The following is an 18378-nucleotide window of genomic DNA, read 5'->3' on the forward strand; positions in this document are numbered from 1 at the left end:
CAAGAAGCTGGATATGAGTCAACAGTATGCCCTTGTTGCCAAGAAGGCTAACAGCATTTTGGACTGTATAAGTAGGGGCATTGCCAGCAGATCGAGGGACGTGATCATTCCCCTCTATTTGAAATTGGTAAGGCCTCATCTGGAGTACTGTGTCCAGTTTTGGGCCCCACACTACAAGAAGGATGTGGAAAAACTGGAAAGCATCCAGCGGAGGGTAACAAAAATGATTAGGGGGCTGGAGCACATGACTTATAAGGAGAAGCTGTGGGAACTGGGATTGTTTAGTCTGCAGAAGAGAAGAATGAGGCGGGATTTGATAGCTGCTTTCAACTACCTCAAAGGGGATTTCAAAGAGGATGGATCTAGACTGTTCTCAGTGGTAGCAGATGACAGAACGAGGAGTAATGGTCTCAAGTTGCAGTAGGGGAGGTTTAGGTTGGATATTAGGACAAACTTTTTCACTAGGAGGGTGGTGAAGCACTGGAATGGGTTACCTAAGGAGGTGGTGGAATCTCCTTCTGTAGAGGTTTTTAAGGTCAGGCTTGACAAAGCCCTGGCAGGGGTGATTTAGTTGGGGATTGGCCCTGCTTTGAGCAGGGGGTTGGACTAGATGACCTCCTGCGGTTCCTTCCAACCCCGATATTCTAGGATTCTAAGGTGAGCACTGAGCAAAGCAAATGTATCTTAAGCATCCAGACACTAGTACTAGATACTACAGTCTTGTGTCACAAACTGGTCTCTGCTCCAATACTGTGTAAACAGCTGTGGCAGGAGAGTCTACATTTTTTTTTCTTTAACATTTTATAAGTATTAAAGACTCGGACGTGCATCCCAGCTACTCTTATACTATTGTGTATCTTTAAAGTGATTTAGGCTCCAAGTCAGGAAAGCACTTAAGCATGCACTTAAGTGCATCCCTCTTGATTTGAATTGGACTAAAGTGCACAAAAGGCCTTCAATTTTATAGAAGATGGGATCAGATGAAACAATTACATAAGATCTAACTCAAGCTCTCAGTCTAAAGATGATTTCTTCCTTCAACTTGATATTGGAATTGGTATGTACAATTTAAGACATTACTGTAAAAGGAACAATTTTATTTCTAGTTTAGATTCATCACCTGCTGGTAAGAGGGGTAACTTCCTAAGAAGTTTCGTTTTTTTTTTTTTTTTTTTTTAAAGCAGATTGTTGCAAAATGTCCCTTTTGATAGATTCCTTCACATACAGATATGGGTGTCTTTGTTGATTCTGACTTGGACTCTTGGCTTCACTCATGGCAACCCCCTTTGATCTAGAATTAGAAGCCCTCTTTTCCCCTCTGGTTTTAGATAGATAGTCTTTACATGAAGACCACAAGCCTTGAAGTCTATAATAGCTCCTTGCTCATCAAAATGTCCTGCTAGCCCGCAGGCAGTGAACTCAAGGTTGTTGGATTTACTGCCCTCACATTTTTTATGTGCTCACTTTGTCAGGAAACCTTCACATCATTAATTCAGCAAAAATGGCTGATGTACAGTAGTCAGTCAATTGATGATCATGATGTCCATTGTGGAAGAAGGCACACTTCCAGATCTCAGCTTCTGAACTTTTAATGTCTTTGTGGTGAATATGCAGCACTCTGCATGGTGAATAGAGCACTCTTTTTGTCAGCAAGAGCCTCATAACCTATGCTGTATCTAGATTTTTGAATAAATAAACTTGGAAGGTGCTTTCAGATTCCTAGAGTGGGGCTCTTTCAAAAGCTTTAGTCCCATTCGAGAATAAGATGACAGCTTATGAATATGTAAGACAAAGAGAGTATTTTAGCTCTACAGCCTCAGGTGTCTCTGCCTAAGGGAATCTTTCAAGATGAAGTGTTAGGGTGATGGTGAGAGAGAGACTTGAGAATCCAGCTCCTAAAAATACTTAGTGTAGAATGGAAAGATGCTTCATTTAGGTCAAGCTTCAGAGTTCAGATGTTGCTGCATCAATCATTTTGTAAGTTTACAAAGGGGTTTTGCTCTCTCTTCTCTAAGACCATGTCCGTACACATTTATATATATAGTGCTAGGAATTGCTGTTGCAAAGGTGCACAACATTGCAATACTCAAATATAGTTTTGCTTGCATAAGAATATTTGCTGACATTTCAATATAATGAACAAAATCCTGTTTTGCCCAAAATGATTAACTTTTTTGCTATATCCATAATAATAACAACAACAAATACATTACCTGCCACTGAAGAAAAATACTTATTCTTCCCGGATTGATTTCTATGGTTTCATTAGCTGAAATTGTTGGCTTGTCAATCAGCTCTAGAGAAGAGAAGGATGGGGAAACCCAATCTCATCATTTGATTTTAATATTTTCCAATCTATAAATACTATATAACTTTATGCAACAACTGATTTATTTATATCAATCACCAGAACAACCAGAAAAACCAGAACAACCAAATGAAATGCCACTTACTATGAGGTACTAAAATCTCTTTACTCCAAACACAAACACAGTGGTGATCCTCGCTGGGTATGCATCTGAGCTGAATAACATATGAAGATGTGCTGTTTAAATTGGAGACAGTCACATTGACAGCATCGTTTGCTGTGGGCACCTGCCAACAAACAAATTTTAAACAATATTTGGCATCATTAAACTAAAGTTCCCTTTTAATAATGTTATACTCTGTAATCATTGCTCTCCTTTCTAAGGGCCCTGTTCTTCAATTTCAATGGAAGTTAAGGGTATTCACCAATACACATGACACACTAAGGCCCAGAGCCACAAAGGGAAGTAGGTATTGCAATGCTAAACATCATTGCACCTAACTTTTAGGCACTTAGAAAATCACAGGAACAACACTGTGATCCACAAAAGCCTGAGTTAGGCACCTGGGCTCCCTGTATAACAAATGGGGAAGAGAGGTGCCTTAGAATGCAAGCCAAAAGCCAGCACACAAGGCAGGGAACCGCCTACGCTATCCAATAGGAGATGCCATCAAGAGGGCAGTGTCCTAAGCACCATCTCTCTCTCTGAGGCTGCAGGGAGACCCCTATCTCTGCCAGTAATCCATAAACAGGAACTCCTCTTCTGGAGTCAGGTGGCTTAGGTGTCTAAGTCATTTGTTTTGGGACAGATTTAGGAGCCTGACTTGTTCCTCACAAAATGGCTGGAGGCGGTAGTGTCCAATGGTTAGATCACTCACCTGGGATGTGAGTTCCATTTTCCCCTCTGCCTGAGTGGGGGAGAGAATTTGAACAGGGTTCTCCCATCTCTCAGAAAAGTGCTCTACCCACTGAGCTATGGGATATTCTGACACAGTGCTTCCTACTTTCTTCTGGTGAAAGTGTTCTACTGTGTATAACTAACTAGTGACTGGAACAGGAGGACTGGACTCTAAATTACAGAAACATTCATTCTCTCTCTTTCTGGCCCAATGACTACTTAAGTATTTATTCACAGTGGAACAATCACTGGGCCAGAGAGAGAGAGAGAGAGAGACTGAATGACTGTATAGTTCAGTGGTGAGGTCATCGACCTGGGAAGTCCCAGGGTCCAGTTTCCCAGCTCCAACAGGATGCCAGATATTGAATAGGACCTGATCCAGTAGGCAGCCTCTGAGCATGCCTATTGGATTGGGCCCTGTGCATGACGTAGGAGGAGCACCTATCTTCCCCCGGTTTGCAGATCGGTCTGGGGCATAGGCAGGAGATGGGCATTCAGACACTGTGAGTGAGGTAGCATTGTGTATGCTCAGAGTCAGAGAGCACCTAGGGTACTTGAGTGAGTGTAGACACCTAGGGGGTTTGGTGGGAGTTTTGTGGATTGCAGTGGAGCATAAGTCTGGGACTTACATACCTAAGCACTTTGAGGGATTGGGCCCTAACAAAGCCATTAGACACTCAGTCCCATTACAGAAAAGTATCCTGAGTCAAGAAGGGCACTTAAGCGCATGTTTAAAGTTAAGCTTGTGCTTATGTCCCATTGACTTCAGTAGGACTGAAGCATGTACTGAAAGTGAAGCATAAGCTTAAGTACTTTTGTGACCAGGGATGGATTTAAACACAAGCTTAGGAGCTTTACTGAGTTGGGGCTTCATTTAGGAGCTCAAAAGAGCAAGAAATTGAGGTAAAATGAAATATTAGAAATGCACATTGGGCTCAAAAATTTTCAAAACTGTATGCACATACTTAGTGCCTCAATGCTAATTTGTGTATGGAGTTAATAGTAGCTTGCACAATTACAGTGATCACACAGGCAATGTACATAGTTGGCAGAGATGCACTTTTGAAAATTTGGGCCTAAAGTCTCCTTACTACTCTCCATATAAGTTTTTATTGCCATGAAAATATTTGTGATAATTATGAATAAAAGCAATTAGGTGGCTAGCTCTTGCTCTAGTGCTAAGACAGTGAGCAGAAGCATTTTTAGGAGACAATATTTTGTCCTGTAACATATTTCTATTAATAAAGTTGATCTGGGGGAAAATACAGAATCATGGAAAGATTTAGAGGCTTTCCACTTTCTTTGGAGTTGAAGCTGAGGCACATGGAAGAGGTGAGATAATACATTCAAAACCCTCAAGCCACTTGTGCAACTGAGATTGATTTTTAATAAGAGTTGTGAATGCTCAAAATGCTAAGCTAGCTTTTGCATTAGCACTGAAAATGCCTTGTGTATCTGATTCGTTGAGCACCAGCTTAAAAATGTAATGTGTGTGTAAGAGGTGGGGGTTAAGCATGAGCAGAGGGTGCAACATTTGGCACTTTTTTGTCAAGCTGAAATTAGCCATTCTGTAGCCCATGAAAGCTTATGCTCTAATACATTTGTTAGTCTCTAAGGTGCCACAAGTACTCCTGTTCTTTTTGCGGATACAGACTAACACGGCTGCTATTCTGAAACCAATGTATGGTCAGAGGCTCACTTGATGTAATTCACCATGGCTTCATTTATGTCAACAGATCTATTCTGATTGACACTAGCTCAGGATCTGTCCCACTGCCTGGAACATCTTAACAGAACTTAAATGGTGGTTAACAGGAGTGCTGTGTTAACGAACAGTGCTGTGTATCGTAGAACCAGTAATATTTCAGCTGAAGCTTTTAAATTGATATCAATCTTCATTTACTCACCAATATCCATTGTGAGGCTGTTGGACGTGCTTCTTTATATTGCAGTTCATATTGCATAGACTTTTTTGGTGTATCCCACTTAATTATTAATCTGTTTGATAACTGGTGAGCACGTATGGAGTGTATAGCACACTTCTCTAAAATGAACAATGCAGAAGCCGTAAACACATACACACACACACAGGAGGAAACCAATGATAAATACATTTTTTTCTCCCTTCTGTTTGTTCAGTACTAAATGTCAATTTTCAATCTTCAAAATGGAGAAAGAATTCATTAGTGAAATTTTGCAGTATGAGACAAAGGCCCAGGTCTGCCACATTTACTCAGTGAGAGTCAGATCTTTCTCTGCAGGTAGTCCAGTTGATTTCAATGAGAATTTGTGTTATCAGATACCATTCAAAGTCAGCATGAGTGGCACAATCCTCAAATTAGAATGTTGACAGTACCAGCAATAATGCTGTTTAAAAAGACTATCCTGAACTCTGATTGCTTCTGTATTTTATGGGTATGTCAGAGGTGTAATTTCAAGTACAGTTTCTTTTTCATATGCCATCATGTGCCAGCAATGGCCTCTGCCATGTACATTGGCCAAACCGGACAGTCTCTACTTAAAAGAATAAATGGACATGAATCTGACACCAGGAATTAAAACATTAAAAAACCAGTAGGAGAACAATTCAACCTCCCTGGTTACCAATAATAGGCTTAAAAGTGGCAATTCTTCAACAAAAAAACTTCGAAAACAGACTCCAAAGTGAAACTGCAGAATTGGAATTAATTTGCAAACTGGACACCATCAAGTTAGGCCTGAATAAAGACTGGGAGTGAATGGGCCATTACAAAAACTGATTTTACCATACTAATTTCCCCTACTGTTACTCACACCTTCTTGTCAACTGTTTGAAATGGGCCACCCTCATTACCACTACAGAAGTGATTTTTCCTCCCTTGGTATTCTTCTGTTAATTGAATTGTCTCGTTAGACTGACCCTCCCACTTGATAAGGCAACTCCCATCTTTTCATGTACTCTGTGTGTGTATATATCTGCTACTGTATTTTCTACTCTATGCATCTGATGAAGTGGGTTCTAGCCCACGAAAGCTTATGCCCAAATAAATTTGTTAGTCTCTAGGGAGCCACAAGGACTACTTGTTGTTTTTTCTCTAAGGTTATGGCTACACTTTGAGCTGGGGGTGTGATTCCAGCTCCAGCAGAAGTACCTGAGCTAGCTCGCACACTAAAAATAGAATGTAGTTGCAGTAGCGCAAGTGGCGATAAGGGTTAGCTGCTCAGACTACATATCTAGCATCTCTGACAGGCATGAACTCGGCACCTCCCACCACTCTCACTGTCAGGGCTACTGTCTATTTTTAGCGTGCTAGCTCACTGAGAGCTAGCATAGGTATGTCTCCTCAAGCTGAGAATCACATCTCCAGCTCAAAGTGTAGACATAACGTAACACATGTAAAGTGGCCAAAGACCCCCACCAGAGGCTAGAGTAGCGGCTGTGCATTGGTTCTGGTAGGGTGCTGTAGTAGTGAGGACTCTGTTCTCCCTCCACCTCCAATCCCATGTCTCCTAGAAGAGCCCATGACCAAAGTCTCACTCAGTCTTTGGGCAGCGCTTGAGGATTAGATCAATATTTTGGATACCATGGTGAATTGCACTATAAACACCTAATCAGAAGAACAGGACTTGACATCTCATTTGTAATCAGGTAGTTCCTTTTATATAAAATTATTGTGTAACTAACTTAAGTATGTCTACGCTGCATTGTTAACCCAGGTCTGTGGGATCCAGGCTTGGTGTCCAAGCCTACACCTGAGCATGGACACTGCATTGTAAACCTGGACTTACAACTGCTGGGCCCAGGTCTCAGCTGTGTTAATGTGTCCATATTGCACTACATAGACTGTCTGACTTGAGTCTACCGTTTGAGCTGAGTCAATATTGCAAAATGGCAGGGCTTGGACTACAGTCACAGTGATTCTCTGGCTCTGACCGAGCCCTATAGCAGGGTTGTAGGACCCAGGTCCTGAAAGTTTGCTGATCCAAGTCAGACTGATTTGTGTGTGGATGGATGGGGGACTTGAGCTCAAACCTGAATCAGATTTGGTCTTACCCAATGGGTAGGTTTACACTCCCTCCTCCCCCAAATAAGCCACTGTAGTGACACTCAGAACCTGGGTCTACAGACTTGTGCAGGCAGTACAACATTACAAATAGCAGTATAGATGTTCCCTCTGGGCGTCTGAAACCCAGCAAGGAGGATGGGTCTCTAAGCCTGAGCGAGAATGTCTACACTGCCATTTTTAAGCACTGTAGTGTGAGCAGAGTCTGTAGATCTGACCTCAGACTCCCTGCCATGGCTTGTCCCCGCCCCCCGTTTTCTTAAAGTGTAGACATACTCTTAGTTGGCCAAGAAACAGACCGAAACCTGGAAAAGGTCTCTCAACACACAGAGATTCTAACTATATAGATTTCCTTAAACACAGGATGCTGAACCAGCCCTGTCTTCAGAAAGCCAGCAAACAAAATAAGAGCCTAAGGGTGTGTGTGTGTGTGTGTATTGATGTATGTTTCTGGATATTGCTCCTTTATAGTCTAGCAAACATTCCTGGTGTGAAATCCTTCCCACATGTATGTCACTAGAGTGGGGATTTCACCCCAGAGGTCCAAATTATGGTTTAACTATTTGATTTGGTGGTAAGAAGTGTATACTGAGAGTTACAATTTAGCAAAAAAATCCATACTTTAATAAAATTATACTGTAGTTTTAGACAAACTATTGCATCTTAGATGCTATGGTAATACAAATAATGAACCATATTAGAGGCACTGTACCTGCCTTGCTGGGTATAATGGAGATGTTCTTTGTTTTCACATAGCTCTCATGGGAGTAATTTGCTGATACCCAAATAATTACAGCACGATTCATGTAAAGGAATTTTCGTTCTATTGTGATGGACGTTGATGATGTTGTTCTTTCAAAACATCTCAGGATTTTATCCCTTGAGGCAAAGAGCATTAAAATAAACATTATTGAACTATAACTTATTAAAGCAGCAATATGACAACCGGTAAATTTTGGGGGCAATTAGAACACACACAATAACTTTAAAAGGCAATCTCAAAGGTGTAGACTTGCATTAATTTTGGTGGAATATATGGGCCCAAAGACTTAGTGGTGTTAACATGACCCTGTTATTGTCCAATATTAAACAATTTTAAATAAAGTTCCGGCTTGGAATTCAGTCACCTCAGCTTACTTAGTACCATAGCAAACAGATTTTTAAAAACAGGTAATGTTAATGTCCAATCCCATTTCCTAGAAAACAAAACAAGACAACCGCATATGAACAGGGAAAGAAGAAAACAGCAAAGACAGAAAATGCAGCTTCTGTCTTTGGTGCTCACTTTTCCTTGCAATCTCACTGCTGAAAAAATACAGGCAAGGCACACTATCAGCCACTTCAAGATCTGGCAAACTTGTACCAGTGCTGGGCTGTTTAGGACATTGCTTTTAACTGTCTCTTTGGGTTTGTTGCAGTTTTGGCTGGCTAAACCAGACTCTTATTAGGGTGACCAGGTGTCTGATTTTCAACCAGAACACCCAGTCAAAAAGGGACTCTGGTGGCTCCAGTCAGCACTGCTGACTGGGCCGTTAAAAGTCCTATCGGCGGTGCTGCGGAGCTAAGGCAGGCTAGTCCCTACCTGTCCTAGCTCTGCGGTGCACCCCAGAAGCGGCCAGCAGCTCTGTGCACTGCCCCCATCCCGAGCACTGGCTCCGCACTCCCATTGGCCCGGAACCGTGGCCAATGGGAGCTACTGGGGCGGTGCCTGCGGGTGAGAGCAGTGCACAGAGCCGCCTCCCATGCCTCTGCCTAGGAGCTGGACCTGATGGCCACTTCCGGGGCGCAGCGTGGAGTCAGGACAGGCACAAAGCCTGCCTCAGCCCTCCCCCCCCCCAAACTGTGCTGCTGACCGGGAGCCACCTGAGGTAAGCCCATGCCCCAACCCCAACTCCAAGACCCTACTCCAGCCCTGAGCCCCCCACAAACCCAAAGCCCCCTCCTGCATCCCAAACCCCTCATCCCCAGGCCCCACCCAGAGCCTGCATCCCCAGATGGAACCCTCACCTCCCTGCACCCCAACCCCTTGCCCCAGTTCAGAGCCCCCTCCCACACCCTGAACCCCTCTGCCCCACCCCCAGCCTGGAGCCCCCTTCTGCACCCCAAACTCCTCATCCCTTGCCCCAGCCCAGAGCCTGCACCCCAAGATGGAGCCCTCACCCCCTCTGCACCCAACCCCCTGCCCCAGCCCAGAGCCCCCCTCACACCCTGAACCCCTCTCTCCACCCCCCAGCCTGGAGCCCCCTCCTGCATCCCAAACCCCTGCCTCAACCCACAGCCCCCCCTGCACCCTGAACCCCTCATTCCCAACCCCACCGCAGAGCCTGCACCCCGAGACAGAGCCCTCACCCCCTCCCATACCCCAGCCAGTGACAGTGAATGAGGGTGGGGGAGCGCGAGCCACTGAGGAGGGGGAATATAGTGACCGAGGGGGCGGGGCATGGCCTCTGGGAAGGGGTGGAGCTAGGGTGTTTAGTTTTAGGGTTGCCAACTTTCTAATTGCACAACTCTTATTAAACAGAAGGCAAAAGGAGAAGGCTGTTTGGAATTTAGCCAGAACTGGTGGCAGTGTCATCTGGGTCTCTCTCTCTCTTTGGTCAGGATATCTCTCAAGATTAGGATGAAAAAGACCCAATCGTGTCACAGAGGATCTTGGAGTCCCAGGAGACCGTGGGTGGTCAGAAATGATGGAGAAGCTTGTTTTTTCATCTTTCACTTATTTCTAGCTTTCCCAAAAAAATCTTTTTGAGGAATCCAAAAAGTAGTAATGGGAAGAATAGCCCATCCCCTCATTATTCTGTTAGGCCTCACTTCAAACACATCAATTTTGGTTCCTTGATTTCTGGTCCCACACTTTTCTTGATTACCAGATGTGATCTTAACACAGTCCTTGAATTATATCATTAGACCTTTTTGTTTAGATTAATTTAATCTGACTCCCTTTTGCACCTTTTTCCATCAACATTTATTGTTAATTTATTGTGATACTTCATAAACTTTTATCTACTTTTCCTCAGTTAGGCTCACAAGGCCCCAGTTATCACTACAGACCCATCCATTTGAACCAGACCAATGAATGTAACGCTGGTAACCAAGCAATTCTATTTCTGTTCAGATTTAAGTGTCTTTACAAATTTGACATGCATTTTTTGTTGAATATGAATGCAAATAAAATAATGCTAGCCTTACTTTGAGATTCCCTACCTGAACTTTACAAACACTTGAGGCTTTACAGTCAAAGGTTAACTCTGCCTCCACACATATCTGAATCACATGGTTTCTCAGATGTACCACTTTTCCCACAACCTTGTATGGTGAATCTTGTCAGGTGCAGAGTGAATGAGGCAGGGCTCCACAGGAACCTTTATTTAGTTACAGATCAAACCTACAAGATCAGGGGGTTCTCAACTGCCACTGTCCTCAGGATCAAACTCTTTTACATACCTGGTATAGGAATGATTTTCATACATTATGGTCTCAATGCTTTTCAGGAGGAGGAATGGAAAGGTATCATGTGCCATACTTACCTCAGCCAGCTCAGTGCCAAGCTAGTTCCCTGGCATAAATTAGAACAGTCTGAAGACTGCCCTAAACTGTGCTAGCTGTCAATAGCTCCTATGGGACATTGAGGAATCCAGGAATTGCCTCCATGAAATCCCATTACTGTAGCCATGACTCCACTGGTGGGACCAGGAAGGGAGATTGGTGCAGGAGCCATTGTGGTGTCTCTGAACAACCCAATGACTCTCCTGTCCTGGGGAAATCAAAGTGGGTGGAGTGGCCCCAGCACAGCTGAGGATTTGGCCCTTTTTGCCTGATGGTCACAGTGTAGGACAAAGTTCTGTAAATGTTACATGTGTATCCATGGCTGTAGAAAATAATTGTATATTATAGTATAGGGCATTATTTGGGAAATAGTATGTGATGTAACTAAAAATTGCATTATAATTGCATATACACAAGGGGGAAGAATAACTTTATGTTCAAACCTTTACTTTGGCATTTCCTGACCTCTGAGTGATTTAACTATGGAGCCTTAATGATACTTAAACACAGATTTTAATATAATTTCCTGGCATGTAAACAAAAATGGGAGGTAAAAAGATAGACAATCTGGGAACATCCTATTTCATACCCCCTAAAAGGTTATACATCCTTTCCCATACACTGAGGACAGAAGACTTTGTACAGCTAAGGTGCGCCATCTCAACATTGTTTTTAAAATGGAATATTTATTTTATGGCTAGTGATATTACTTACCTACCAGCTTTTTTAGAATTCAATACGTGGTCACAATGCAATATTTAATACATGAACAACGTTTGAAGGTTTTCTCCCCCATCTTCTAAGTCTGATTTTTTGAGTGCACAGCTAGAGCATCTGTGTAAGGTTTTTCTTTAATCTCTTCCTTCATGACCGCTAAATCATATACAGTACTCTTCCAATTTCCAATTGATGTTAATTGCAGAAAGCAATAATGTCCTCAGCTTGGCGTAAGCAAATGCTTTTTTAAAAACCCATAAAAAGGAAGAATATTTTCTTGTTAAGAGCACTGGACTAGAATTCGGGAGACCTTGTATCAAATCCTATCACTGCAACAGTCTCTCTGTGTGATTTTGGAAAAGTCACAATCTCTCTGTGCCTTGGTTCTCAGTCTTCTGCTTGTATGCTGAATCTCTTCTTTCTACCCTTCATCTGGCTTCTCTGTTCTGAATGTAAGCTTTTCAGGGCAGGATCTCTCTCTTGCTATGTGTATGTACAGCACCTAGCAAAATGGGGCCTGACGATGGCTGTGGCCTTCTGGAGCTATTGGAATACTCACATATGTAACCCTTTGGGGTTTAGAGAGTATGGCCCCTTTAAATCTTTTTCCTAGTGGGGAGGGGGAGCAGTGAGAGAAAGGAGGGAAACTTGGGGCGTGTGGCTCTGGAGCGCAGGAAGAGAAGGGCTTCAGCCGGGACGCCCTGGACAAAGTGAAGGAGAGAGAACCTGCCTGAAGCCTGGGAAGGACAGGGTGGCCGAACGGGGACACCCCAGGATGGGAGCCAGGAGGAGCACTGTGCCAGGGAGGAATCGCCCGAGAAGGACAGGCCGGAGCTGGACCCAGTATCATTGCTGCCCAGAGCTGCATGGGTCTGTGAGTACTGGGGCTTGTGACTCTGCATTGGGAGAAAGGAGGGAGGCTGCTAGCTAGTTAAGTGGGGAGATGGTCGCTCTGTGGGGCTTTGCAGAGAACAGCAGAAGAGGGTACCGGAGGGATTTGTTGGGGAAAGTTCACTGGCACCGAAGACGACCAGGAGCACCCAAGACTCATCATTGAACTGGAACTTTGCTCAGGACTCCTGAACTCTGTGTGCAGACACATTGCTCGGTGTCTGCCCTTTCAGACTGTGCCACCACTGGGCCTGTGGGGCCTTGGTTTGGATGCAACCCTGTTCTGCTGCTCCCCTGTACTTCCCCTTGTTGTTTTTCTCCTCTCATCCCTCTGTAAATAAATATCTCCCTTTGTTATATCCATTGTACTTTTCCTGTGGGTGTGCGTGTTCACTCTGGGGGGGTTTGGAACAGGTGCCCCTGTGGTGGAGGGAATTTTTCCTGCTGCATTCCTGCGCGCGCCATCTCTTGGCCAGAGCTGCCTGCACAGCAGACTCCATCTTGGCCACGAGGTCGCTAAAGACATATACACTATGTATATAGAAATACACATTCAGCCAGGAGTGAGGCAAATGATAGGCAAGACCTGCCTGCTCTACACAGCTACAGAGTGCCCCAATTGAAGTGCAATAGATTTGGTGCTTCTGCTGGGGCAAGGCAAGTGCAATGGGTTCTCAACACAGGTCTGTGCTCCAACAGGGTTCCTAACACTCCAGGGAACAGAGGCGCTTTGGAAACTGAGTCGGGCAGGGGAGGAGTTGGAGTAGAGCTGGCTGGATCCACCAGCCATTCCCCACAGAATGGGAGAGTGCAGGAGTCAGTGGGGAGCACTGCAGCTATCAAGCACCTCCACTGCCATTCCGGCCTGTAAGAGATGATTCTCTTGCTCGCTGGCCCCAGTGCGTCTAGGGGAATTCCTCACTGCACAGCCATTTACTCAGCATTAGGATGTGCTCCTAATCACGGCTCTTGTAAATGTAAACAGCAAATGGTGTACATGTCAACCCACACAGTATAGTGAAAAATCACATCACAGTTCAGACTGCTACTTCCCCCTCCTCCCCAGTACAACTACCAACTTGTACTGCTGCTCTCTACTATTACTTTAAAACAAAACAAAACAAAACAAAACAAACAAACATGGGCAGGTTGTCCCAAAGGAGGAAGAACCTTTGCAAGGAAACCTGTGAGATTGTGTTCATGGAGTTTCCATTGATTTGTCCCTAACGAGGAAGGGATGGTCACCTGCACCTTCCCCTGTGGAATTAGCAGAGCAGTTAATTCCTTTCCTTACTGAAATTAGATACTAGTGTGGTGGACTCTATAGGAAATGCTGAGATAGATACATAAACTGGTGGAGGCCAGAGCCATCTATGCAGAGGTCCTGTATGCTTCTGCATTGCCTACTAGCTCACCTGTCTTGAATCTTTTTCCATCCTCCACACCAATTTCTCCCATCAGTTTCTAAAATGCAGTTCCCCCTGAAATCAGTGGGTACTACATGTAAGTACAAATCCGAGGGAAGACTTTGACCTTCAGCGTTTAACTATCTAGAATCTGATGGCATGCTTAATATAAGAGAGAGAACTTAAGTCAGGACAGAAAGAATCACATCAAGCAACGACAGACTTTCTGAAATGTCTTTCAAACTTACCACTTTAAAATTATTGTATAAGTAGTAGTTTTTGGAGCACAGGGGACAGGCAACCAGGAGCAAAATAGACTTATTTTTCTCTCTGTGTAGCAAGTCAGTTCGCCATGCCAATCTGCAAAATGAAAGCAAACTAAATAAGCAATCACACTATATAGTGAAGGACTATCTTGGACATCTATTTATAACCCCCCATTAACAAGAGGAAGACAACTCTCAAACTAAAGAGGCAACAAGTCTGAAATGGGATACAACTTCTTAATTAACCAGTGGTATTTCCTGTCAAAATGGTAGTGTTTGGGCAAAGCAGACATCGATGCAATTAGTACTACAATCAGGAATTACTTAAAACCCAACCACTTTAGGGCTTGTCTATACAAAGAGCACCAGAGGGGTGTGATTTCTAAAGCACACCAGTGTGCTGTGCGGTAAATGCACATCTAGACCCTGCTGGTATATACTAAAATGTACCTAGTTCATGTTAACTTAGAGTTGTTTGAAATGAACTACGTCAACACAAACTAGGTACATTTTAGAGCATGGTCTGGTCTGTTGTGGGAGGCTGTGTGCTGAGCCAAGTGGCCGGCTAGGCTAGGCTGAGAGCTTACTAATGAGGCTCTAGCGTGCTATTCTTTCATCCCTAAGCCTTTTAGCTCCATGCCCTTGTTAAGGGATCCTATCTCAGTGAGAACAGGGGTTTAAAAAGCCAGCTCCTAAGCGACCAGTAGCAGCAAACAGGGGAGTTATGTGAGGGAGTTCAGAGAGGCGTTCCTTCTAGGTCCAGCTCTCAAGCAGAGTGGGACAGAGTGAATTACCAAGGAGAGTTTGGCAGCAGAGACAGTTCAGTGGCAGGAAGAGGAGGCTGAGGGGTTTTAACCTAACTACGCCAGAAAACCCTTGAGAAACACAGAAAGGAGGAGAAAAACCAAACAAAAACACTCTTCTACACCTAACATTCTCTAAACTTAGGTCACAAACAAACCTTGCAAGAGTAAAAATAATACCGGCAGAAGTCCAGCAGCAGAGGGAACTACCCAGTTTATTGTATTGAATGCAGCATGTACAATTACCTGCCTTGTGGGCAGGTGGCATATGTGTATTTTCAGTGCAAGCAACTCATGGCCCTCAGAGACTAAGTATGGACTCTTGAGACCAGAGTGGCTGAACTGGAAGAGCGAAGGGAGACCGAGACATACAAAGACAAGACTTTCAGACACACAATAGTGTGGTCCCACCCCCAGTCTGACAGCGTCTGTACTGCTGAGGAGGATGAAAGTCTCAGGGAAGCAGATGTCAAGCTGGAGTAGAGGGAAATGATTCCATAGCTGGGACCTCCTTCTAGATGATGTCGTGATAGCCCCTCACACTGAGGCTCCCACTGAAGGAGAGGACCCAATAACTAGGAAGAGCCAGGTAGCAGAAGGGATTCACTTAATAGAAATATAGATATCTAGGTTTGTGATGACCAGGAGAACTGCATGATGAACTGCAGGAGAACTTGGCTGCCGGGTGTGAAGGTTGTGGATCTCATGAGATACCTAGACAGACTTTTGTGTAGTGCTGGGGAGGAGCCCACGTTCATAGTACAGGGTAGGTACCAATGACATAGGTAAAGGTAGGAGAGAGGGCGTGGAGGCCAAATTGAGGCTGCTGGGTAAGAGAGTTCCAAGCACAGGGCCAGGAAGACCAGCGGAACTGCAGGGTCTCAATGCTTGGATGAGATGATGGCGGAGAGAGAAGGGATTTAGGTTTATTAGGAACTGGAGAGGCTTTGGGGGAAAGAGGAGCCTATGGGAAAGATGGGCTCTTCCTAAACCAAAAGAGAACAAGATTGCTGGCTTGTAAAATGTAAAAGGTTATACAGGATTTTTTAAACTAAGGGGTGGGAGAAAGCCAAGAGGTACAGATGAGAACATGGTTCAGGCAGAGACATCCCTAAGGGAGGAATTTTTATTAAAAGGGGAACTCTATATCTTAGTAAAGAGGGTAGGAGAGAAGTTGGTGAAATTCAGATAGGAGCTACTGAGGAACAGTCAAATGTAAGATTCCCATTTAAATAGAACACATGAAGGTAAGCAACTGAATATTGACAATGTACAAGTGCTGTCCCATCTAGTGGCACCAAGACCACTTAGAGAGAAGTTAATGAGACTGCTCTACAGCCTTAGCTAATAGCCGTATGGCTTTTAGCTCATGCAGTAGAAGCTCATGCACTAAGCTCTAGAGGTCCCAGGTTCAATCCTGCCTGCTGATGACCAGGGTCTGTCGGTGTTACGTATACATATTGTCATAAATATAAAGGGAAGGGTAACCACCTTTCTGTATAAAATGTTGTAAAATCCCTCCTGGCCAGAGGCAAAATCCTTTCACCTGTAGAGGGTTAAGAAGCTAAGGTAACCCCGCTGGCACCTGACCCAAAATGGCCAATGAGGGGACAAGATTCTTTCAAATCTGGAGGCAGGGGAACAAAAGGTTTGGGCTGTCTGTGTGATGCTTTTGCCGGGAACAAATCAGGAGTGCAGTCTTACAACTCCTGTAAAGTTAGTAAGTAATCTAGCTAGAAAATGTGTTAGATTTTCTTTTGTTTAATGGCTTGTAAAATAAGCTGTGCTGGAGGGAATGTGTATTCCTGTTTTTGTGTCTTTTTGTAACTTAAGGTTTTGCCTAGAGGGATTCTTTTTGAATCGGATTACCCTGTAAGGTATTTACCATCCTGATTTTACAGAGGTGCTTCTTTTACCTTTTCTTTAATTAAAATTCTTCTTTTAAGAACCTGATTGATTTTTCATTGTTCTTAAGATCCAAGGGTTTGGGTCTGTGTTCACCTGTACCAATTGGTGAGGATTATTATCAAGCCTTCCCCAGGAAAGGGGGGGGGGTATTGGGGGCGAAGACTTCTCCAAGCGGTCTCTTTCCCTGCTTTTTGTTTAAAACGCTTGGTGATGGCAGCAGCATACTGTTCAAGGCCAAGGCAAAGTCTGTACCTTGGGGAAGTTTTTAACCTAAGCTGGTAAGAATAAGCTTAGGGGGTCTTTCATGCAGGTCCCCACATCTGTACCCTAGAGTTCAGAGTGGGGAAGGGACCTTGACACATATGCTAGAAGACTAAATAGTAAGATGGGTGAACTAAAGAGCCTGGCATTAAATAAGGATATTGATGTAATAGGTATCACAGAAACTTGGTGGAATAAGGATAATCAAATGGACGAAGTAATACCAGGGTACAAAATATATAGGAATGATAAAACAGGTTGTGCTGCTGGGGGTGTGGCACTAAATGTGGAAAAAAAGCATCCAGGCAAAGTAAAAAAATCTTAAATGAATCAAACTGTGTACCACAGAATCTCTATGGATAGAAATTCAAGTCTTGAACAATAAGAGTATAGCAGTAGGAATATACCCCTGACTAGGATGGTGAGGGTGACTGAAATGAACAGGGAAATTAGAGATGCTACAAACTAGGGCTGTCAATTAATCACAGTTAATGCATGCAATTAATGCAAAACAAAATAACTAGATTAAAAAATTAATTGCAGTTTTAATTGCACGGTTAAACAATAATAGAATACCAATTTAAATTTACTACACATATTTTTGTATGTTTTTCTACATTTTCAAATACACTGATTTCAATTAAAACAGTACAAAAAGTGTACAGTGCTCACTTTATATTTTTATTACAAATATTTGTACTGTAAAAAAACAAAATAAATAGCATTTTTCAATTCACCTAATACAAGTACTGTAGTGCAATCTCTTTATCATGAAAGACTTACAAATGTAGACTTTTTTTTAACATAACTGTACTCAAAAAACAAAACAATGTAAAACTTTAAAACTTACAAGTCAAAACATGAAGGGGCATATTAATGTTTTGCATATCTGGTACCAAAATACCTTGCAACGCTGGGTACAACAGTGCCATGCGAATGCCTGTTCTCACTTTCAGGTGACATTGTAAATAAGCGAGCAGCATTATGTCCCGCAAATGTGAACAAACTTGTTTGTTTTAGCGATTAGCTGAATAAGAAGTAAGACTGAGTGGACTTGCTTGAGGTGAATTGAAAAATGCTTTCTTTTATCTTTTTTACAGTGCAAATATTTAACCAATATTAATATAAGTGAGCACTCTACAGTTTGAATTCTGTGTTGTAATTGAAATTAATATAATTAAAAATGTAGAAAAACATCCAAAAATATTTATAGTCAATTTAAATTAGCATTCTATTATTGTTTAATAGTGTGATTAAAACTGTGATTAATCGTGACTATTTTTTAATCTCATGATAAATTGTGATTATTTTTAAAAATAATTTGACTGCCC

At 43.1% G+C, this 18378-nt stretch overlaps 1 protein-coding gene across 1 annotated transcript in view; it reads right to left on the reverse strand.

Moving 5' to 3' along the window:
- Positions 1-18378, reverse strand: part of LOC125637176 (interleukin-6 receptor subunit beta-like) — a 59761-nt gene that overhangs the window by 33534 nt on the left and 7849 nt on the right. Inside the window, 5 exon segments of the mRNA XM_048851365.2 lie at positions 2214-2296; positions 2454-2595; positions 5114-5250; positions 7962-8128; positions 14058-14169. Coding sequence (XP_048707322.1) covers positions 2214-2296; positions 2454-2595; positions 5114-5250; positions 7962-8128; positions 14058-14169 — 641 coding nt within the window.

Source organism: Caretta caretta, chromosome 5 (assembly GCF_965140235.1).
Source record: "Caretta caretta isolate rCarCar2 chromosome 5, rCarCar1.hap1, whole genome shotgun sequence".
NCBI lineage: Eukaryota > Metazoa > Chordata > Testudines > Cheloniidae > Caretta > Caretta caretta.